General features: G+C 39.9%; 1 protein-coding gene across 1 annotated transcript; it reads right to left on the reverse strand.

The window, feature by feature from the left end:
* Positions 1 to 994: 994 nt before the first annotated feature.
* LOC124139730 (solute carrier organic anion transporter family member 3A1-like) lies at positions 995 to 24602 on the reverse strand. Its single transcript, XM_048400676.1, has 10 exons — positions 24559 to 24602; positions 21186 to 21878; positions 20656 to 20742; positions 19452 to 19631; positions 18435 to 18599; positions 17620 to 17812; positions 17127 to 17256; positions 14959 to 15113; positions 7105 to 7169; positions 995 to 2032 (listed from the first exon to the last, which is right to left on the reverse strand). Exons 2-10 carry the CDS (start codon positions 21847 to 21849, stop codon positions 1755 to 1757), a joined length of 1917 nt encoding a protein of 638 aa, XP_048256633.1. The 5' UTR covers positions 21850 to 21878; positions 24559 to 24602; the 3' UTR covers positions 995 to 1754.
* Between the last annotated feature and the right edge of the window lie 348 nt (positions 24603 to 24950).

Genomic DNA, 24950 nt, shown 5'->3' on the forward strand with positions numbered 1-24950 from the left:
ACCTAAGCAATTACATGACGTACATTTACGTACGTTTTTAACAAACTCAAGTTTTACACTGACACGATGTTTTTTCCCCAAAGAAAGACTATACCAGCAGATTATCGTGAGAACGTAACACCGGAAGTCACAAATTCTTAACTGAATTACGCAATTTAATCCTATCATTTCACTATTTGGTTATAAGGTATATCTGGAGTTATGGCTGTTAGATATTTTATTAATTTTATTCAAAATTTCATTCACTATTGTTTACTTTAACTTCGGGGAAATCGTGCACCGACTCACTGTTATTTACAGCAACCATGATCAGATTGGCGCTTTGAAACGAACCTCAATTTTCAGAAGGATGGATACATGTACCAAGAATGTCATATTTTGTCACACTTCCGGACAACGGGTCCAGTATACTGCCGGACAGCGGGTCTAGCACACTGCCGGACAGCGGTTCCAGTACACTGCCGGACAACCAGCAAAATTAAAAAAAGTATCAAGACATCAACCGGCGCCTGACTGCACTGAAAGACAGGCTGTCACGAGATGACATCACTCCCATCGACTACGCAGACAATGCAACATTTGTACTTAAGTTATTGTAACTGTGTATGGACGATGTATAAACTGTGTTTAAATGTGCACTTCAATTATTAAATTGAGGCGAGGTGAGGTGAAATTAGGTTTAACGTCGCGTCCAAGAATATTGCACTTATATAGCGACATGTAGGCACGTGTGTGTGTGTGTGTGTGTTTGTGTGTGTGTGTGTGTGTGTGTGTGTGTGTGTGTGTGTGTGTGTGTGTGTGTGTGTGTGTGTGTGTGTGTGTGTTTGTGTGTGTGTGTGTGTGTGTGTGTGTGTGTGTTTGTGTGTGTGTGTGTGTGTGACTGCTTGTACTAGTCCGGACTGATGCCGATTTATAGTGCTAATTCACCGAGATACCATGCCGCAGTTTAACATGAATACCCCACTCAGACACAGTATACTGACTCCGAGCCGACAAGTCCTTGTTTTAGCCCCTAATGCCGAGTGCCAGACAGGGTAACAACAAATATCATATTTCATCGTCTTTTGGCATGACGCGGTCGGGGATCGGGCGGACGCTCTACCACAAGAACACGGTGGCGGTCTTAAAATTGATGTATTTCAGGGTATTCTTAAATTAAAATCAAATAACTGTAACTGGTGTATAGTTCGTTCTTTCCTCATTCCTATTTTTCAACTCTCCCTAATCCTTAAATAAACACATCATGGCCATTGCTCAAGTTAATTGGTTACCTGGCCAAGAGGTGAACCGTTTTAGCGTTTTGTTTGTACACCCTTGGAGGCGCCGCGTTCCTGAGAATAAACCGAATCATGATGCCTAGTGATCTCAAACTTCATTTTTTTTATTGACTAAGTTTGTTATAATCTGTTTTCATCGAATTCGCTAAAGGGATACGATGTAGTTTTTTACTTCGCATAATAGTCGATAATTGTGTATTTAATACTTTAAAGCATAAACAACTACACTATTTTAATCCTTTTAATCATCCACAACTCCACCTCGGTTAAACGGATGATTGTCTATACTTCAAAATAACCTTAACCTGAAGTAGATGTGCATGTAAAGCTGAGGGCCTTGAATGCCCACTGGAAACTGTAACAGGGTATAGTCATGAATCGAATGGCCTTAATTTAAATAAATGCTTGAATCAAGATTGACAGATTCACAGTTTTTCTGAGTAAACTGCCACAACACTAACGTGTAGACATGTATATTCACAGGGCCGACGACTCTGTTTTCGTGGCCATTTTGTCCGGCAGTTCGCGGGTTTCGTCAGTGGGTTTGTCGCCACCTTGAAACTTAAGCACAGCGAAGGCGATACCGAAGAACAGCATGCTGACAGCTCTCCCAGCACTTTCCGTTGTCTTCAGTCGGAGTCGCAGAGATTCCAGGTCGTACTGTGAGCACGCACCTCTGATGCCACATGACCTCTCCCAAATAAGGCATGTACCGTCAATGACGTAGCCGAACACGATGGGAGCCGGAAGGAATCCTGCAACAGAATGTAAAACATTGTAGTTAAAGAGATAGTTCTTAACAAGTCAGCAAGACTTCCTAGTGGGTTTGTTCCAAAATCACCCGTTTATTATGTTTTAAACTCAATTTCGAAATATCAAAGAAATCAATACATGATTAAAGCGGCCTTTATCGTAATATAACACATACGTGCACTTGTACAGAGACGGACTATGAGAATGCATGTTATATCTTTTAGGTAATAATATTACAACTTCATCATGGCGGCCTGTACCTAATCAAGTCTGTTGAGGTGAGGTGAAATGGCGTTTAATGTTACGTCCAAGACTATTACATTTACCGGCAAGAACTAAATGCCGATTTTTATAGTGTTATCCCACTGAGATACCATGCCGCAGTTTAACATGAATACCCCACTTAGACACAGTATACTGGCTCCGAGCCGACCAGTCCTTGCTTTAGTCCCTTAATACCGAGTGCAAGACAGGGTAACAACAGGTACCGTGCACCTTTTAACGTATGACGCGGTCTGGCTACACAATGTACGAATGTAACACCCATGATCCAAATTGCTCTCACGACAAGCATGGGGTGGGGGGTGACATATTCTGTCCCCAAAACACCATGTCATCATCGGAATCCCAGCGGTACGTTTGGACATACTATACCTACAAGGAACGGTGACACAGGAAGGTCGATACCAAACAGATAGCCAATCCCTGCCTTTCGTACACTGGAGAGGAGAGCATATCACAATGTAGGACTTTGTGCAGGGCCTATTGTCTGACAATTTTAAATGTGCAATTTTCTGGGATTTTTTTAAATTTAATTTAAACATTTGTGAACAATTTTTCTTGAAATTGTTTTGAAAAATGAATAATATTAATCCTAATTGTGATTAAAAATATTTTTATTTTTTTCTTGATCCTACATCAAATTATCCAGAAGTATCGTTCCAAGGAAGGAAGCATTTGATGAAGCTGCTTTTTTAAGGAGTTTATTCAGCCTGTAACAGGTATTGGTTGCTAAATGGTGCGTGGGTGGGAGATATTGAGGAATATAAAACAGACGTTGACAGCCAACGCTGACCCAACGTCTGAATGCTAGCTGGTGTCAAGGCTAGAAAATTCAAAATATGCTGTGGTCAGAAAAAGAAACAATTTGATGGTAAAATAGTTGAAGATTTGAAAGATGCTGCAAAACATGGTAATTGTAAAACATTTTGGAACACCCTTAAACGGGTTTTATGTAGCAAACACTCTAAATGTGCAATATCTCCTGATGCTCTTCAGTTATATTTTAAAGATTTGTTAAACTCTAACAAAACAGAAGTGAATGAAGATTTTAATGTACTTGTAAATGAATTCATTGACAGTCACTCTTGTGATAATTGTGATAGCTTACCCATTACAGATGAGTTGTTATCAGATATTATTACTGATGAAGAAGTAGCTGAAGCGTTAAAAAGATTAAAACTCGGGAAATCTCCTGGTGAAGATGGAATCTCTCCAGAATTTTTTAAACTTTCAGAAACAATTCTTATTAAATACTTGAGACCTTTATTTAATAAAATATAAGATACCGGTATATTCCCTGAAGCATGGAACATTGGACTTATAATACCTATACATAAATCTGGTGTTACCTCTGACCCCCAGCAATTATAGAGGAATATCCCTGCTAAATGCAACTGGGAAATTATTCACGTCAATACTTGAAAAAAGACTACCATCATGGATGGATATAAACGATTTAATACATGAAGCACAAGCTGGATTCAGATCCAACTATTCAGTAACAGACAACATTTTCACACTCCAGGCTCTTTGTACTAAATATTAATCAAAGCGAGGGGGGCGATTTTAGTGTGCTTTCGTGATTTCATTGATTTCAAGAAAGCCTTTGACTTTGTGGAAAGGAAATAAATATTATATATGCTCTTACAAAAAGGTTGCCATGGCAAGTTGTATAATGTCTTAGCTAGTATGTATTCTGCTGTTAAGGCTTGTGTAAAAACAGACAAAGGCAGAACAGATTTGTTTACAACTAGCTCCGGTGTAAGACAAGGCTGTATCTTAAGCCCGCTTCTGTTTATCTTCTTTATTAATGAGCTTGTAACTGACATTTATAAAACGTGCTGTCATGGTGTGTTTGTTTCAGAAAGTATTGAAGATATTATGCTACTACTTTTTGCCGACGATGTGACTATGTTCTCATATACAGTTATTGGTCTACAAAGACAATTAGATATCTTAAGAAAATTTTGCATTACCTGGGGCCTAAGTGTGAATCTTGATAAAACAAAAACAATTGTTTTCCGAAACGGTGGCATTATACGAAAAAATGAAAAATGGTTCTATGGTTCTATAAATGTAAAACTTGTCACTTACTACAAGTATCTTGGAGTATTTTTCTCCTCAAGGCTAATCTGGTCAATGGACTGTAAAAGCCTAGCATCACAGGCTTCTAAAGCCACTAGAGCCATTTATCATGTTTTCAAAAGAAATAGCTATATAACATTCGAAACAGTTTGTACAATGTTTGATTGTAAGATTGCTCCTATATTACTTTATGGGGCTGAAATCTGGGGGGCAAAATATTATGAATGTATAGAAAAGTACATACGTCCTATTTTAAAAATTATCTTTGTATCAGAAAATATGCCTCTAATAAAGCTATTCTTGGTGAAACTGGACGATTAAATATGTTCGTGTTTAGCAAAATAAGGGTACTTAAATACTGGTTGAGATTGCTACGTATGAATCAATGTCGATATTCAAAACAATGTTACAATCTACTTAAACAGTTAGATGATAATGATAAACACACCTGGGTGTCTGATGTAAGATATATTTTGTTTTCTTCAGGCTTTTCATTTGTATGGATCTCTCAACATATTGGCGATGAAAATCTCTTTTTGTTAAAAATAAAACAAAGGCTGAGTGATATGTATTCTCAAGAGTGGCATGACTCTATTTCTTCATCAAAATATCTGTCACATTATGCAAATTTGAAATCACTTTTACAGCCAGAATTTTACATCAGTAATCTCACGAATAAATCACTCAGGAGAGCATATTGTAAATACAGAATATCGCTACACGGTTTTAAGATTAACATGCTACGAAAGTCAAAACATACAAATGAAGACTTGAGTTTATATCTTTGTACCCACTGTACAGGGAGGCAATTAGAGGATGAATTTCATGTTTTGTTTATATGTTCAAAATATTCTTCTGTCAGAAAGCACTATTTGCTTTGGTTATCCAATGTCCATCATGATAATCACATTTTATGTAATCTACTCAACTCCAAAAATATCAACATTGTAAAGGCTTTGGCCTTATACTTAAATCATGTATTTAATGTGAAATAAGACTACTTGTATTTATTTTCCTGACATCACGTGACGCAGCAATTATTGTAATTGTAATTGTACTCTAGGCCACATGGCCCAAAATACTGAATAAAGAATCTTGAATCTTGTCAAGGCTAGACATAAATTATATATATTTGTGAGGGGATACTTCACTGTGTCTTAAACATTGAAAATAAATGACAATACAGTCAGTTGCAATTTACTCCGACATACAAAATTATGTTCGTTACATACGAAATCAATTATAAACTATGCAAAATATGTTGGGTATATTATATTTTGAGGTAAAACTACAGGATAATACCGAACGCTCAAAGACACTTTTTTAACACATTTTATCATTGAGTAAGCAAAAGCATTCATCATTCGACGTTTGCAACGTGCTGAACGGTTACGTGCAACAGGTAACCTGCAGGTGGACACACGTCACACACGCCCGAATGCTGCATGTTTCTCAATCTGTCATCAGCAGATTGTGGGCCCGATACCCACAAACACATATCGTCGATGATCGGCGCCGCTTTGGACGCCCAAGGCCAACAACTCAAACCCAGGGCAGATTAGTCAGAACGATGGCATTAAAAATCATCGGTTGCAAACTTTCACTCAGTTAAGGGACCGGTTGCAACTGGTGTAAGAGTACATGCCCAGACGGTGCCAAATCGTCTGCACAGATGACATTTGCGTGCACGACGTCCACAACGTACTGCACGTCATTTGAATCAGAGGCGTCAGTGGAGCAGGGAACGTCAGCACTGGGACAAACGACTTTGGTTAATGACATGTTTTCTGACGAATCGAGGTTCACTCTCGACTTCCATGACCAAAGTTATCGAGTTTGGAGACATCCTAATGAACGTTTTTTGGACGTTAACGTCGTACAGAATAATCATTTTGGGGGTAGGTTCAGAATGGTATGGGGTGATATCACAATGACTGCAGCTGTCTGAACTGCTTTCCATATTGTCCAGTGGGGAGTCACAGGTCAATACGATCGGGACGACATCATTGCACCACTCGTGCTGCCATTTGCACAACGTGTTTGGCAACGCTTCATCTTTCAAGATGAAAATGGACGTGCTCATTGTGCCAGGCTTGTGACCCATTTCCTCCAACAGCAAAATATCCATGACATGCTTTTGCCAGCACTTATTCCTGACCTTTCCCCTATTGAACAAGTATAGGACGTCATTGGCAGACGTGTACGTCAACGTCAAAGTCCATCCACCACTCTCAATGAACTCGGTGATGCACTCACTGATGAGTGGAACGACATGAGTCAAGTTGACATTGGTCGACTCATCAGAAGCATGCCTCGAACAACTCGTGCATGTCTGGTCAACAGTTGTGGTTTTTACCCGTTGTTAGTGGCGTTGGCTTCAAAATGCATTTTTTTTAACCCCGACACCTTTAAAGACTAGTGCGCCACCATCTCATCACACAAACCATTAGAACCTATTTGATCTCATCGACTCCCAAGCAGATATGATCATACCATTCCCAATTGCCAATACCATATTCGTCAGAGGATAGGTCTTGATGATTCCCACTATCCCCTACTTTTTTCGCATAGTATATAGATAGTGTTACGTCAGTTTCGGAATTGGAATGTGCTATCGTCGATATTTCACGTGACCCGATTTCTTTACATTTTGTGTTGACAACAAGTACAATACGTGGATATATGTGGCAGTCATACGTCCACCTACCAAGCAGGGATGCCAGAAACGAAAACAGTCCAAACGCCGTCGCCTTGTCCTTGCCCTCAACGCTCCTGTAAAACATAAAAAGCAAAGTTGTATTATTAGTTGTGTCGCAAGTAGCATTAACGTTGGTGTTATTATTTGTGACAAAAGCAGTATTCGTAAATAAACCTGGGTGTAATGAGTTGCGTTGAAAAGATCGATGTTGAAAGCTATTCATCAGCAGGCCAAATATGTTCCTCGTTGTAAATAATAGCTCTCACGAATCATCAAGCTGTTGAGAACTTACATTGCGACGAAAGGTGTAACTTTCATATGGCACAACTCACTGAAATGTGAGTTTCCAAATAGTCAAATAGGTTCACTGTACAAATACTGAGTGAACCTAGATACAGCTTCCTTTGCAGCTACCTTTCAATACATCATGAACAAACGCTATCCATGAAGGGGTCCGAAAATCCGCCCCACAAAATCCCCCCATTTAAGATAGTGTAGCGTGAATGCTGACCATTTGAAGGAATGTAAGCCTGTAGACTAGTATGTCCTGGCATTGACTACCTGAGATGATGTTGTTTCTTCTAAGACTATGCCAACATTCTTCCATGAAGGTCTGAGTGTGTAGGTGAGGTGAGGTGAGGTGAAATGAAGTTTAATGTCCCGTCCAAGATTATTGCACGTGTGTGTGTTTATGTGTGTGTGTGTGTGTGTGTGTGTGTGTGTGTGTGTGTGTGTGTGTGTGTGTGTGTGTGTGTGTGTGTGTGTGTGTGTGTGTGTGTGTGTGTGTGTGTGTGTGTGTGTTGCCGCTTGTACTAGTTTGGACTTATGCCGATTAATAGTGATACCTCACTGAGATACCATGCCGCAGTTTAACAAAGACACAGGAACATATGGTACAAGCAAAAACAGGAAATTGCAGACATAGTTTTTGTGACTGATGCGTCAAATTTGGAAATGTCCTCCACATGTCTGCCATAACACATTTTCAAAGCCTTACTGAGGCCTTGAATGGTGTAACCGCAACAGAACCACTTCTGAGTTGTATATCCTTGCACTGTACACCACTGATGATTACAACATCGATTCGAAATTACCCCTTTGCATAAGTTCTAGACATGAGCCACGATATATGCGACGAGAAGGTTTTAGTGTATGTACATAGAGAATATTAACAATATGAGCACCTTGGTGTATATAGATAGTTAATATCAACAATATAAGCGTCATGGTGTTTGTAGATAGTTAATATCAACAATATGAGCGCCACGGTGTATGTAGATAGTTAATATCAACAATACAAGCGTCATGGTGTTTGTAGATAGTTAATATCAACAATACAAGCGTCATGGTGTATGTAGATGGTTAATATCAACAATATGAGCGCCATGGTGTTTGTAAATAGCTAACACCAACAATACAAGCGTCATGGTGTATGTAGATAGTGAATATCAACAATATGTGCGCTGTGGTGTATGTAGATAGTTAATATCAACAATATGAGCGCCATGGTGTATGTAGATTGTGAATATCAACAATATGAGCGCCGTGGTGTATGTAGATAGTGAATATCAACAATGTGAGCGCCGTGGTGTATGTAGATAGTGAATATCAACAATATGAGCGTCATGGTGTATGTAGATAGTGAATATCAACAATATGAGCGCCATGGTGTTTGTAAATATCTAATATCAACAATACAAGCGTCATGGTGTATGTACATAGTTAATATCAACAATATGAGCACCATGGTGTATATAGATAGTTAATATCAACAATATGAGCGCCATGGTGTTTGTAAATAGCTAATATCAACAATACAAGCGTCATGGTGTATGTAGATAGTGAATATCAACAATATGTGCGCTGTGGTGTATGTAGATAGTGAATATCAATAACATGAGCGCCGTGGTGTATGTAGATAGTTAATATCAACAATATGAGCGCCATGGTGTTTGTAAATAGCTAATATCAACAATACAAGCGTCATGGTGTATGTAGATAGTGAATATCAACAATATGTGCGCTGTGGTGTATGTAGATAGTGAATATCAATAACATGAGCGCCGTGGTGTATGTAGATAGTGAATATCAACAATATGAGCGCCATGGTGTATGTAGATTGTGAATATCAACAATATGAGCGCCGTGGTGTATGTAGATAGTGAATATCAACAATATGAGCGCCGTGGTGTATGTAGATAGTGAATATCAACAATATGTGCGCCGTGGTGTATGTAGATTGTGAATATCAACAATATGAGCGCCGTGGTGTATGTAGATAGTGAATATCAACAATATGAGCGTCATGGTGTATGTAGATAGTTAATATCAACAATATGAGCGCCATGGTGTTTGTAAATAGCTAATATCAACAATACAAGCGTCATGGTGTATGTAGATAGTTAATATCAACAATATGTGCGCTGTGGTGTATGTAGATAGTGAATATCAACAATATGAGTGCTGTGGTGTATATAGATAGTTAATATCAACAATATGAGCGCCATGGTGTATGTAGATAGTGAATATCAACAATATGAGCGCCATGGTGTATGTAGATTGTGAATATCAACAATATGAGCGCCGTGGTGTATGTAGATAGTGAATATCAACAATGTGAGCGCCGTGGTGTATGTACATAGTGAATATCAACAATATGAGCGCCATGGTGTATGTACATAGTGAATATCAACAATACGAGCGCCGTGGTGTATATAGATAGTGAATATCAACAATATGAGCGCCGTGGTGTATGTACATAGTGAATATCAACAATATGAGCGCCGTGGTGTATGTAGATAGTGAATATCAACAATATGAGCGCCGTGGTGTATGTAGATAGTGAATATCAACAATATGAGCGCCATGGTGTATGTACATAGTGAATATCAACAATACGAGCGCCGTGGTGTATATAGATAGTGAATATCAACAATACGAGCGCCGTGGTGTATATAGATAGTGAATATCAACAATATGAGCGCCGTGGTGTATATAGATAGTTAATATCAACAATATGGGCGCCATGGTGTATATAGATAGTTAACATCAACAATACGAGCGCCATGGTGTATATAGATTGTGAATATCAACAATACGAGCGCCATGGTGTATATAGATAGTTAATATCAACAATATGGGCGCCATGGTGTTTGTAAATAGCTAATATCAACAATACAAGCGTCATGGTGTATGTAGATAGTTAACATCAACAATACGAGCGCCATGGTGTATATAGATTGTGAATATCAACAATACGAGCGCCATGGTGTATATAGATAGTTAATATCAACAATATGAGCGCCATGGTGTTTGTAAATAGCTAATATCAACAATACAAGCGTCATGGTGTATGTAGATAGTGAATATCAACAATATGTGCGCTGTGGTGTATGTAGATAGTGAATATCAATAACATGAGCGCCGTGGTGTATGTAGATAGTTAATATCAACAATATGAGCGCCATGGTGTTTGTAAATAGCTAATATCAACAATACAAGCGTCATGGTGTATGTAGATTGTGAATATCAACAATATGTGCGCTGTGGTGTATGTAGATAGTGAATATCAATAACATGAGCGCCATGGTGTATGTAGATAGTGAATATCAACAATATGAGCGCCATGGTGTATGTAGATTGTGAATATCAACAATATGAGCGCCGTGGTGTATGTAGATAGTGAATATCAACAATATGAGCGCCGTGGTGTATGTAGATAGTGAATATCAACAATATGTGCGCCGTGGTGTATGTAGATTGTGAATATCAACAATATGAGCGCCGTGGTGTATGTAGATAGTGAATATCAACAATATGAGCGTCATGGTGTATGTAGATAGTTAATATCAACAATATGAGCGCCATGGTGTTTGTAAATAGCTAATATCAACAATACAAGCGTCATGGTGTATGTAGATAGTGAATATCAACAATATGTGCGCTGTGGTGTATGTAGATAGTGAATATCAACAATATGAGCGCTGTGGTGTATATAGATAGTTAATATCAACAATATGAGCGCCATGGTGTATGTAGATAGTGAATATCAACAATATGAGCGCCATGGTGTATGTACATAGTGAATATCAACAATACGAGCGCCGTGGTGTATATAGATAGTGAATATCAACAATACGAGCGCCGTGGTGTATATAGATAGTGAATATCAACAATATGAGCGCCGTGGTGTATATAGATAGTTAATATCAACAATATGGGCGCCATGGTGTATATAGATAGTTAACATCAACAATACGAGCGCCATGGTGTATATAGATTGTGAATATCAACAATACGAGCGCCATGGTGTATATAGATAGTTAATATCAACAATATGGGCGCCATGGTGTTTGTAAATAGCTAATATCAACAATACAAGCGTCATGGTGTATGTAGATAGTTAACATCAACAATACGAGCGCCATGGTGTATATAGATAGTTAATATCAACAATACGAGCGCCATGGTGTATATAGATAGTGAACATCAACAATACAAGCGCCATGGTGTTTGTAAATAGCTAATATCAACAATACAAGCGTCATGGTGTATGTAGATAGTGAATATCAACAATATGTGCGCTGTGGTGTATGTAGATAGTGAATATCAATAACATGAGCGCCGTGGTGTATGTAGATAGTTAATATCAACAATATGAGCGCCATGGTGTTTGTAAATAGCTAATATCAACAATACAAGCGTCATGGTGTATGTAGATTGTGAATATCAACAATATGTGCGCTGTGGTGTATGTAGATAGTGAATATCAATAACATGAGCGCCGTGGTGTATGTAGATAGTGAATATCAACAATATGAGCGCCATGGTGTATGTAGATTGTGAATATCAACAATATGAGCGCCGTGGTGTATGTAGATAGTGAATATCAACAATATGAGCGCCGTGGTGTATGTAGATAGTGAATATCAACAATATGTGCGCCGTGGTGTATGTAGATTGTGAATATCAACAATATGAGCGCCGTGGTGTATGTAGATAGTGAATATCAACAATATGAGCGTCATGGTGTATGTAGATAGTTAATATCAACAATATGAGCGCCATGGTGTTTGTAAATAGCTAATATCAACAATACAAGCGTCATGGTGTATGTAGATAGTGAATATCAACAATATGTGCGCTGTGGTGTATGTAGATAGTGAATATCAACAATATGAGCGCTGTGGTGTATATAGATAGTTAATATCAACAATATGAGCGCCATGGTGTATGTAGATAGTGAATATCAACAATATGAGCGCCATGGTGTATGTACATAGTGAATATCAACAATACGAGCGCCGTGGTGTATATAGATAGTGAATATCAACAATACGAGCGCCGTGGTGTATATAGATAGTGAATATCAACAATATGAGCGCCGTGGTGTATATAGATAGTTAATATCAACAATATGGGCGCCATGGTGTATATAGATAGTTAACATCAACAATACGAGCGCCATGGTGTATATAGATTGTGAATATCAACAATACGAGCGCCATGGTGTATATAGATAGTTAATATCAACAATATGGGCGCCATGGTGTTTGTAAATAGCTAATATCAACAATACAAGCGTCATGGTGTATGTAGATAGTTAACATCAACAATACGAGCGCCATGGTGTATATAGATAGTTAATATCAACAATACGAGCGCCATGGTGTATATAGATAGTTAACATCAACAATACAAGCGCCATGGTGTTTGTAAATAGCTAATATCAACAATACAAGCGTCATGGTGTATGTAGATAGTGAATATCAACAATATGTGCGCTGTGGTGTATGTAGATAGTGAATATCAATAACATGAGCGCCGTGGTGTATGTAGATAGTTAATATCAACAATATGAGCGCCATGGTGTTTGTAAATAGCTAATATCAACAATACAAGCGTCATGGTGTATGTAGATAGTGAATATCAACAATATGTGCGCTGTGGTGTATGTAGATAGTGAATATCAATAACATGAGCGCCGTGGTGTATGTAGATAGTTAATATCAACAATATGAGCGCCATGGTGTATGTAGATTGTGAATATCAACAATATGAGCGCCGTGGTGTATGTAGATAGTGAATATCAACAATATGAGCGCCGTGGTGTATGTAGATAGTGAATATCAACAATATGTGCGCCGTGGTGTATGTAGATTGTGAATATCAACAATATGAGCGCCGTGGTGTATGTAGATAGTGAATATCAACAATATGAGCGTCATGGTGTATGTAGATAGTTAATATCAACAATATGAGCGCCATGGTGTTTGTAAATAGCTAATATCAACAATACAAGCGTCATGGTGTATGTAGATAGTGAATATCAACAATATGTGCGCCGTGGTGTATGTAGATAGTGAATATCAACAATATGAGCGCTGTGGTGTATATAGATAGTTAATATCAACTATATGAGCGCCATGGTGTATGTAGATAGTGAATATCAACAATATGAGCGCCATGGTGTATGTACATAGTGAATATCAACAATACGAGCGCCGTGGTGTATATAGATAGTGAATATGAACAATACGAGCGCCGTGGTGTATATAGATAGTGAATATCAACAATATGAGCGCCGTGGTGTATATAGATAGTTAATATCAACAATATGGGCGCCATGGTGTATATAGATAGTTAACATCAACAATACGAGCGCCATGGTGTATATAGATTGTGAATATCAACAATACGAGCGCCATGGTGTATATAGATAGTTAATATCAACAATATGGGCGCCATGGTGTATATAGATTGTGCATATCAACAATATAGGCGCCATGGTGTATATACACTGTAGATAGTTAATATCAACAATATGAGCGCCATGGTGTATATAGATTGTGAATATCAACTATGGGCGCCATGGTGTATGTAGATAGTTAATATCAACAATACGAGCTCCATGGTGTATATAGATAGTTAATATCAACAATATGAGCGCCATGATGTATGCAGATAGTGAATATTAATAATATAAGCGTCATGGTGTACGTAGATGTAATATTAACAATATGACCGTCATGGTGTTTGTACAGGTAACATGAAGCAGATTAACGCCATGGTGTATGTAGATGTAACATTAACAATATGTTCGTCATGGAGTATTTGGATGAAATATTAACATTATGAGCGCCATGATGTATGTACATTGTCGATTATTATAAATTCGTATTTACCTGATGCGAGTCATGTCATGCTTTGTATGTAAGACATGTTTTAAATGTATGACGTACCTGATAAGGGTCATGACATGTTTTACGTGTATGACGTACCTGATGAGGGTCATGACATGTTTTGTATGTATGACGTACCTGATGAGGGCCATGTCATGTTTTATATGTATGACGTACCTGATGAGGGTCATGACATGTTTTATTTGTATGACGTACCTGATGAGTCATGCCATGTTTTATATGTATAACGTACCTGATGAGGGCCATGTCATGTTTTGTATGAATGACGTACTTTGATGAGAGCCATGTCATGTTTTATTTGTATGACGTACCTGATGAGTCATGCCATGTTTTATATGTATAACGTACCTGATGAGGGCCATGACATGTTTTGTATGTATGACGTACCTGATGAGGGTCATGACGTGTTTTGTATGTATGACGTACCTGATGAGGGCCATGTCAAGTTTTGTATGAATGACGTACTTTGATGAGAGCCACGTCATGTTTTGTATGTATGACGTACCTGATGAGGGCCATGTCATGTTTTGTATGTATGACGTACCTGATGAGGGCCATGTCATGTTTTCTATGTATGACGTACCTGATGAGGGCCATGACATGTTTTGTATGTATGACGTACCTGATGAGGGCCATGACATGATATGTATGTATGACGTACCTGATGAGGGTCATGTACATCGGCATGACGGCCATGGTCCCTATCAGCTTCTGGACCATGTCGACGGCTATGTAGTAGTAGAGGTAGGGGCAGTCGCTGACACACATTCCTGCCGTTGTCTGACCGCTCTCCACCTTGCTACAGCCTCCATATTTCTGGGAACCAGATACATGTAAACAAAACAGTGGAATTGATGAACTTAGGTTGAGTTGACATTCTATCCTGCGGATATTAAATACCAGCTAGGCTAGCTTCAATAAGTAACCTTCCGTAACAGCTACATCCCATTTTATGATGCTCTAGATGCTGTAAACCTTCAAATATGCATTGAGGTGGCCGTGTGACTTTTGGGGGAATATAACTTTATTATTCACAGGGTTATATAATCGAGTTTATGAAAATCGTTTGTGCACACGTGCAAATATCACTTCTCGTGCATCAGTGTATTTGTGTCCGTCATCCGGACGGCATTGTTGACGTCATTCAAATCTCATTGTGACGTAGAGACGATATGACTTCATGCTAGAAACGACGTTATAGCTGAACATTGTTGACGTCATTCGACAAATTGTGGTTTTCTGAGATGGCGGTGGGGAGTTGAAAAGGATTAAGAAATAATTAAGGATTGACTGTGTATTTTTTTCGGTTCATTGAGGTATGAATCGAAAAACCAATGTGCAAACTGTATGAATCCGCGTAGCGGATTCTTACAAAAGTTTGCACATTGGTTTTTCGATTCATACCTCAATGAACCGAAAAAAATACACAGTCAATGCTTATAATTAAATTCGACATCATAAAACATGTTTTATCTACAATAGTTTAACCAAAAACAGTTGTATATATAAAAACAGACACAAATTACGACGTTGATAAACATTCCAGGTGTAGGAACACATACTGTGGCGTGACATGAATCAGGTGATTGTTTAATTCATGCACATAAATTGACACGCCTTCACTGTGAGTAGCCAATCAACGGAGAGCAGATCAAAACAATGTTCATTGGACCTGTCAGTTAAGACAAGAGGCGAAAAGAACTGCAACAGTCAGACTGTAACGAACTGGAAGAAATATGTCCGGGAGAAGGCGGCTGTTTCAAATTACATGGTCAGTTACCGCCAGATTCAAACATTACTTCCCAGATTACGGTAAAACACAGTTGGAAAAATGTTAGTTAGAAAGGAAACCCGAAGACATGAAAGTTGTGGAACCGAGGCGAGCGGGAAAAAAACAGGTGAGCGAGCCTGCACGTTTGCTGTTTCATTCATTCTCGGCCTTCGGTTTCAAAGGTTTGTTTGGACAATGAATATGCATGAAAGTCGCTAAATGTCCTGTGCATGACGATACACGTGAGCAGAAAGGGAATTCCCTCGGCTGTAATATTGGGATTCCCCGACATAAAAAGTAGTGCGCCTCGGTGGGCGTGGCTTAATTTTTTACATTCATTGGGAAATGAATGCAATAACACGTGACCAATTCAGCTAATCAGAATACAGGAATTTCAATGAACACAACGAAAATTTAATTATTGGCTAATAAAGATATTATTACACTTACACGTGTTTCGTACTGATTTTATGAAAATCGTGTAAGAGTTCATGTATTACCCTCGCTCTCGTTCCGAAAATGTAAGAATTCTGACACTCGTTTCGTAAAACAAGTATGGCACACATACCCCGTATACTATTCTCTATAAAATACCTCTCATCGCCCACCTATTGCATTGTTTTTTGCATGAGACAACGCTTCAAGACATACATATTATTCTCTGAAAGGATTAGCCAAACAGTTTTGGACACACAGCACATGATATTTCAGAACCCTTCCAGCATATTTGGGAACAGATACGAGAAGACCTTAAATTATGGGACTTGTTGGTAACCTGCCTGGCGCTCGACATTAATGGGATAAACATTAGTACTGGTCGGAAAGGAGTCAGTATAAATTGGTTCTGATTATGGTTCCCACAACGACATGATATATCAGTGGGCTAGCACTATAAACCCGGCAAAAATCCGGACTAGCAGTGACACACGTGCTTGCACATCGCTACACAAGTGAAATAATCGCGAAAGCAACGTTAAACACTTTTTACCTAACTTCGCGTTAGTAATAAGCAATTTATTAAGCGACTTCAATACTTAGCACAATTGGGGATCCCGTACCGACAGAGTTTGGTTTGTGCAGCCGGCGAAACAAGGGGAGAAGTATGTCATCCCGTCGTCCCCGCAGACTGGAAAGTAATTGGTGCTGTCGCACGAACACACGCTGATGCCGTCGTCGAAAGTGATGATACTGAAACAATACCACATAACAAAGCATGAGTTTGGCTAAAGCTGGATTTGAACAGTACTTTATTTTTTTCACAGCATGGTTTGGGAGGATATCCCGAAGTCTTTGAACAGTATTCCAGTTATATCACGGCGTGCTGGCTTGATGTGGGAGGAAAGAAGTGATTCGGGTCTGAGACGTTTACAACGGGTATGTTGCCGTATAAGTAAGAAACACGCGAATCTGGAATACGAACCTAAGACCGTGGACTTCTGGCACGCCTGAGGGATCTTCACTCTGATTAGGTATACCTCTATTTACAGTATTAACTATGGGTGGAATATTGATTGTATTGTTAAAAGTCTTAAAACACTTTCACATACTTACCCCTTGCTGTCATGGAAACCGTGAATTTTTGGCGTATCACAGCCGAGGAAACACATAACAACACTGCAACATATCGCCACAAGCAGCGTGAAGAGGGTAAACTTGAGGCAACCAGCTCGCGTCAGTTTCAGACGACTCGTCAGAAGTCCCCCAATGAAGGTCCCGACTGTGGCGCTGATGAGAGTCTGTACCCCTGCAACACAGTCGTACACATTAGCAGCGTCCTTGGACATTAATACGACAGCTTACACTCTTGAGAGGAGATGCTTAGTAACATGTTCATTTCTTTAGGAATAATAATATACATAACTTGTACGTTTAACTTTTTAGTGAGAGAGTCAGCTAGGTTTGTAGCCGCTTTTTCCAAAATTACAATTATATCACAGAGTGATGAACGCCTACAGTGATGCAGGTCCTCGAACCTCCTTGGAGCATCAAGTATCAGAATTAGGGCGAATCCAGCTATCCAGCTCACGGGCATCGGGTATTGATACCACAAAGCTACGCACTTTGCACAGCAGAACCTGGTATGCAAACAGAGCAACACCTGGTGTCATTACTGATTTTCAGTGATCTATTCGTAATAGTTTTCACCGCTAGTTTGCCTTTTACGCCCAATGGAATCTGTTTCGGGGATAATTCATTGTTCTCTGTCGTTGACGTTTTATAATTGCATGGCTGGATCATTAACAATACCTGCAGCAAAATGTGTACTGCCGTATCAGTTTCATGAACAACTGTCAGAAAACAAACTACAGATTAGAAAAGGATTCTCAAATACATATAGGATTATGTGAACTGATGATGTTATCTACCTAGGATGATGTTTGTTTTGGACGCGGGCACCATGAATTGCTTCTCCACATACTTGGATGAGAAGGACTGGCCTCCGCCCACGAGAAACAGCAGGAAGAGCACGCCAACCAGCGTGAGGCTGTAGACAGGACTCCTCAACACACGGGACATAGACCGGGGTAGTTCTGAAGCCAACATTATGTCAAAGAGAACTTACAATAAGCTGATGACGCATCCTAGCTGATAACTTCATAACTCATGGGATAGATCAGCTGGACAGTTCTAGATATGTATTATATTAGCACGCTGCTTCATTGCCATGCTTGTTTGCAGTCTAATGCCGCACTAAGCAATATTCGAGCTATATGAGGGCGGCCTGCACATCATCGAGTCTCGACCACATAATGCAGTGATCGATAGTCTGAGCAACGATCAATCTGATTACAGTGACACGCTGTCAACCGATCCTTTTGCTTGCATACGTTGCTGCCTGGGGACCTATTCAAACCTAGAATCCCCACGGGGCTCTTTGAAACAGAAAAGGATTAATTATGAAATAACCCGCATCGGTGGTCTTATGATCATATAAGTGATTAGAATATTAAAGTGTGTAGTGAGTGAGTGAGTTGGATTTAACGCCGCTTTTAACAGTATTCCAGTTATATCATGGCGTGTCAGCTTAATGTGGGAGGAAAGCCCGAAGTGATGCAAATCTCAGACGTTTACCACTTCGGTGAAACCCACGAGCACGGGTATGGTGCTGACAAACCTAGAAACATAATTTGGGCGAACCGGAATTCGAACCCACAATCATAGGTTTCTGGCGTTCCCAAGGGACGCAACTCTGCACAGCGAATCGCGGCGCCTTAGACGACTGGGCCACCCATGCCTTCTAAAAGCGTGTAAGTAGAACGTGGCTGTAAATAATTGATTCAGTACATTGTATATTTTTCTTTTCTGTGAAAGTGCCACTGAACTAATTCGTATGTTTCAGAATATTATCTAAAATCTATTTAAATTTTATAACGATCTGGCACCTTTTATTTTCTCTTTCATGGGAACGTCCTCTTTTGGCGATTGCTTTTCTTTGGGAGGAACAATGTGCTTCGGGAAGAACAGTAAAGGTATTGCAATGACGACACCCAAGCAGCCGAACAAGAGAAAGCCAAGCCACCATGCTCCAATCCATTTGGGGTGTCTTGGTGTCAACTCTGTGTCTAGAGTGACAGAATGAAAGGTGCTATTAAATTCAAACAAAAACCTCACAGAAAAAGGTAAATCTGGTCACGTGTCGTCTTCATCATTAATAAATAGGTGAGGGGATGAAATTGGGTTTAATGCCAAGATTATTGCACTTATATAGTGACTTGCATGCACGTGTGTGTGTGTGTGTGTGTGTGTGTGTGTGTGTGTGTGTGTGTGTGTGTGTGTGTGTGTGCTTGTACTAGTCCGGACTGATGCCGATTTAGTGCCAGCTCACTGAGAAACCTGCCGCAGTTTAACATGAATATCCCACTCAGACACAGTATGCTGACTCCCAGCCGACCAGTCCTTGTTTTATCACCTTAATACCGAGCGCCTTTAACGTCTTTTGGTATAACGCGGCCGGGGATCGAACCCCGGACCTTTCGTTCTCCATATACTGAATAGAAACAAGTGCCTACTCTTTGTCTTTGAAGATAAAATAATGTCAATGTTTTTATTTGGCTTATGAAGGACTCCATAGGATTTTGAGAACTTTAAAAATCATGTCTTAGTCAAAATGCAAATATTTACCATAAACGAATTGCGTGAAACGTCATGATGCAAAACTTCTGGTAGTATGTTGTTGAATAACGTCGATATGATCCAATTCTAGTTGATAACTAGCTTTCTTTTTACTTGCATAGAAATGATGACGTTTGATTTTAGAATAGTGGTGAGTTGTGCTTGGCTGAGTTTAAGCAACAGTTCAGTCTTAAGTAAAGAATCACATTCAGTGGATCCTGGTGTGGCAAGCTGCAGGACTGAGGCCCCCGGGCAAGGCATGAGTCTTTGGTTTCCGAGATAGTTTGTAACAATAAAAATAACAGTTCCTTGTTAAACACTACTGGTTATATTTCGCATAACTGAGACATACTTTCTAATTTAAATAATTTATTCCCATGAAGGGTTAATTTTACTGCAGTTATTAACTGTAAGTATATTTATTTCTGTCATGTGCACTGGTATGAAAAATAGATGCTGCAGTCGCAAACGTACCTTGCAGATCAACAGGGATGGTCCTGAAAACTCCTCCTAGTGCCACCGCCATTGCAGGACCTAGAAACTGCATCGTCATGCTAATACCTGCACAACACCAGCACCAGTGTGAGGATAACACCAGCATCAATGTAAGGACCGCACAAACATCAATGTAATGCAATATTCAAGGTATCAGAGAAAAAGAGAAAAAAAAATCAAAAGGTTTTATGGTAGACGTAGGAGGGATATTTCCAAATTTGACTCATCAGTGACAAATGATGCCATTTGTACCGTGATACGTTCTTGCGTTTTTTCAGGTGAACAGTTGACCTGCCTTTGCATGTGTTTGTGACGGGTGCCATCGGTGGAGCTAAGATACCCGCATCTTTTCGCGAACACCCGGTATCATCACTATTTGATAGTGATTCAATAACATATGCTCATGATACACTCGGAATCGTACAATGGGCTCTGCTTTTAGCAGATATTGTTTTATGTGAATGACAAGGTTTCTTTGTGGTTTTTATTAGGATTAGTAATGTACTTACCAATATAAATTCCGGATTTGGTCTTTATGAGATTGTTGTCATCGATGTAAGTGGTTGACAGAGAACTTCGGGGCGATTTTGCAATTCCTTGAAGAACCATACTGCCCCCTAACAACCACACTATCCATTGTGGCCCGCCAGACCCACTGGCCACACCCTCCTCGCCACACCCACCCGACGTCACGTTGGCTGGGTCACACAGAGGGGTCACGAGCCTCTGTTCCACCGATGAATTCAGAACATTCTCCGTTGAAAGCTTGGGTAACTGGTAGGGATTAAAGAAGTGACACATACTTGCGAAAATACCAGATACGCCAAACAGCAGGCAGGAGAGAGAGAGGATTCGGGGAATATGACGGTAGCTCCCAAAATGACTAACGAAAAGAACGGTGCAGAGAAAACCAATGTCATTGCAGCCAAGGATAATGCCAGTTGTCGTACTGTTCAGATTGAACTGCTTTTCCAAAGCTGTTACTTGAGAGACAATGTAAACACTCAACGACTGTGTTATCATGGATGCCAAGCCGTAGAACATGGAAAATGATAACACATTTTTAAAACATTGCATAGCTTGAGGACGACATGATCCGACTCCACAATGTGACTCGAATACGTCTTTGTCATCAGCTGGTTTGGCACCATACATGGACGTCTTCGCCGACATGGTTTTGTCGCATGTACCGTCGTCGTCTTCTGGAAGATGAAAGTGGCGGGTGTTATGGACGTCGTACTTTATTGTGAGGGGATATTACCTTTTTTCTCTAACGAATGTGGAACGAGCAAAAGCTCTAAACACCAGTAATCTGATACCTCATAAGCTACAGCCAGACATTTCAGACGCATTAGGTCAATATTGACATCGAGTTGTCAGTGAGTATTTTCACATACAAAGCACTTGACAAATAAAAGCGATAAAACCGTGTCTATATTCATAAGAAATGTCTGCCGAAAGCACGTACCAATGACGGAAAGGACCTAAACTTAGGGACAAAAGAGAGTATACCGACTTTGTTTATGTAATTGAACATTGAAAGAACTGTGGTTAAATTGGATTATGACTATTTAACCATAATTCATTCCCGCAACAGGAAGTAATACGTGACAAAGTAATCTGTGGCTGGTTAATGTTGTAGAACAATGTATTGGTTCAATGAAGCCAGGGGTAAGAAATGAATTTGCAATTTCATGACCTCTACCGTGTTCGAAATGTTGTAAATTTGTGCCGAAAGAAACCCCCAAATATACTTACTTTCAAAGATGAGATGTTAAAGATAACCATAAGAAGTTGTGTATTATCAGATTGTTTTTTAATTTTTAAAAGTTTTGAATAAAAATTAATTAACAAAACCAAACCATGTATAAGTATTCTTTGAGTTCTACACTAAGCGACAGTATAGTATTCTTTTGGATATAATATCGCTGTATATATCACAAAATCAACTCTTAGGTATTGTTTCCTTTGCTCGTAGTTTTATGGGGACGATTCGTTGTTAGTTTGCAATAAAAGACAACTTTACGAACGAATACAAAAATATATAAACACAGTTTGATTGAATGAAGTGACAGTAAATAGTCAGTATGAAATTTGCAAATACTTTCAATTTTATGTGTTGCCTAAAAGTATGCCTCACGTGACTGTGTGTACCCCAGCACTTTATGCTGATGAAGGCATATGCTGATAGATGTATGAACATTATAAGTGTGCTTCATTTCTGATAAATGTTTGTCACTTCATTTAATTATACTGAACCGCAAAAGAAACGTCACCATTGATAGATATATGAGACACCTTATTTGTCCAAACACTGTAAACATACTTTGAGACATATTAAAAAGATGAAACTTGGCAAAACTGATCACCACGGTTGAAATTAAAGTGTCAAATGTTCTTAAAGTGAAACACAACACTAGTCTCTGAGAAAGTGGCACCACAAGTCAGTATCTCGTGTGTCCGCCATGTGCATTGATGACTGCTGTGCAACGTCGATGCATGGAATGGATGAGGTGGTTGATGAAGGCCATAGGCACTTGAGCCCACACTCTGAAGAACGCCTGACGCAGCTCAGCTGCAGTTGTCGGCCTCGGTCGGACGTCATTCAGCCGTCTTGAATCTCGTCCCACAGGTAACTCATTTAAATCGGGACTGAGGGCAGGCCACTGCATGGTTCTAATGCCATTCTGCTGGAGGAAGTCTCTTGTTGCTCTCGCAGTGTGGGCATGGGCGTTATCATGCTGAAACTCGTGATTACGGCGACGTGCCAAATGAGGTATGGCGTGTTGTCTCAAGACCTCATCAATGTACCGAGCTGCTGTGACACCATAACCTCTCCCTGGACCGATGTTCTGGAAGACCACAGGGCCGACCTTCTGTGCAAGACCAATTCCACCCCACACCATGATGCTCGGACCACCCCACGAGTCTCTCTCAACAACACAACACATCCGAATAACGCTCCCCACGGCGTCGCCAGACTCTCTCTTCTCTCTCTCTCTCTCTCTCTCTCTCTCTCTCTCTAATGCTGGTGCTGTGTTGCCCACTGAAGACGTTCCCGGCGATGACGTTGTGTCAGAATGGGTCCTCGGGGTGGCCTGTGACAGTGGAGGTGTCTGCTCGTCAATCGTCGACGCACGGTGTCGGCACTAGTGTGTCGCTGGTGTGTCCCCATGGTCTGGCGAGCACTTTCCGCAGCAGTAACAAAGCGATCTTGAAGATGCTGTCACACAATCTGACGATCCTGACGTCGGGTGGTGACCCTTGGTCTTCCACTACGTGGTCGGTCATCTGTAGTGTTGGTGGTCTGGTATCGTTGCTGGAGCCTGTATATGGTCCTTACGTGTATTGGCTACTTGCCGGGCGGTTTGTCCAGCTTGCAATCGTCCAAGGGTTTGGTGTGGCTGATTTCTTGTTAATCTTGGCATATGGTAGCAATTCAATAACAAATGAATGTTATCCGATCTGGGGGGATTTTTGTAGGGCAAGAAATGGTGGAACGCATGTGCATTTCAATTTGCACGGAACTCACGTGCATCGGATTACCATGGCCGTTGCTGTGATGCGTTTGGGCGATCGGTTTTATTGTCATCTGCTTTGTTTTTTGTCATCAAATTTCATTTTTCTGGACAAGATAATGTTAAATTTTAGAAACTTTGACAAAAATTACCCAGAAGTTTAAATGACAACTTTTCATGCAATGTTACTTGGGGTGACGATTCATTTGCGGTTCAGTATATTATAGATTCGCTTTGTTACTGATATAGCAACGATGTAGGCCAGACTGTATACATCAATTTGTACCATGACATAGACAGGCTATGCAAATATAGACAGGGACTTATATTCTCCTGAAATACAATATACGAAACTTACCCTTACCTGATCAAACAGCCCCGAGAGCTGGTAACCTCATTGAAAGCTTCGTCTGCATAGGGTTGAAACGAAAACAACCAGATATATATATGCCTGACAGAAGTTACTTATAGTTTGCGTGATAGATTGACATCTGTCTTTGAATAGTGTTTATGACGCACGTCAACTGTCGTCATCAACACACTTGTAGAAGTAGATTCGCTGAGGAGACGCGGGTTATTGTGTGTTTGGCAGGCTCAAGGACGGACCGATGCAATCGTGAACGCCACACGGGCGCTAGCTGTGAACTTACCCAGGAAAACACATCTAATTTGTTTGATAGACGCTTTGTTGAGGGCACTGCACTAGCCTGCTGCGCAATTTGTGTCACGCTGGATCAATACATTGAATGAAACTTT

The sequence above is a fragment of the Haliotis rufescens genome, unplaced genomic scaffold (genome assembly GCF_023055435.1).
Source record: "Haliotis rufescens isolate VD_foot unplaced genomic scaffold, xgHalRufe1.0.p SCAF_1, whole genome shotgun sequence".
NCBI lineage: Eukaryota > Metazoa > Mollusca > Gastropoda > Lepetellida > Haliotidae > Haliotis > Haliotis rufescens.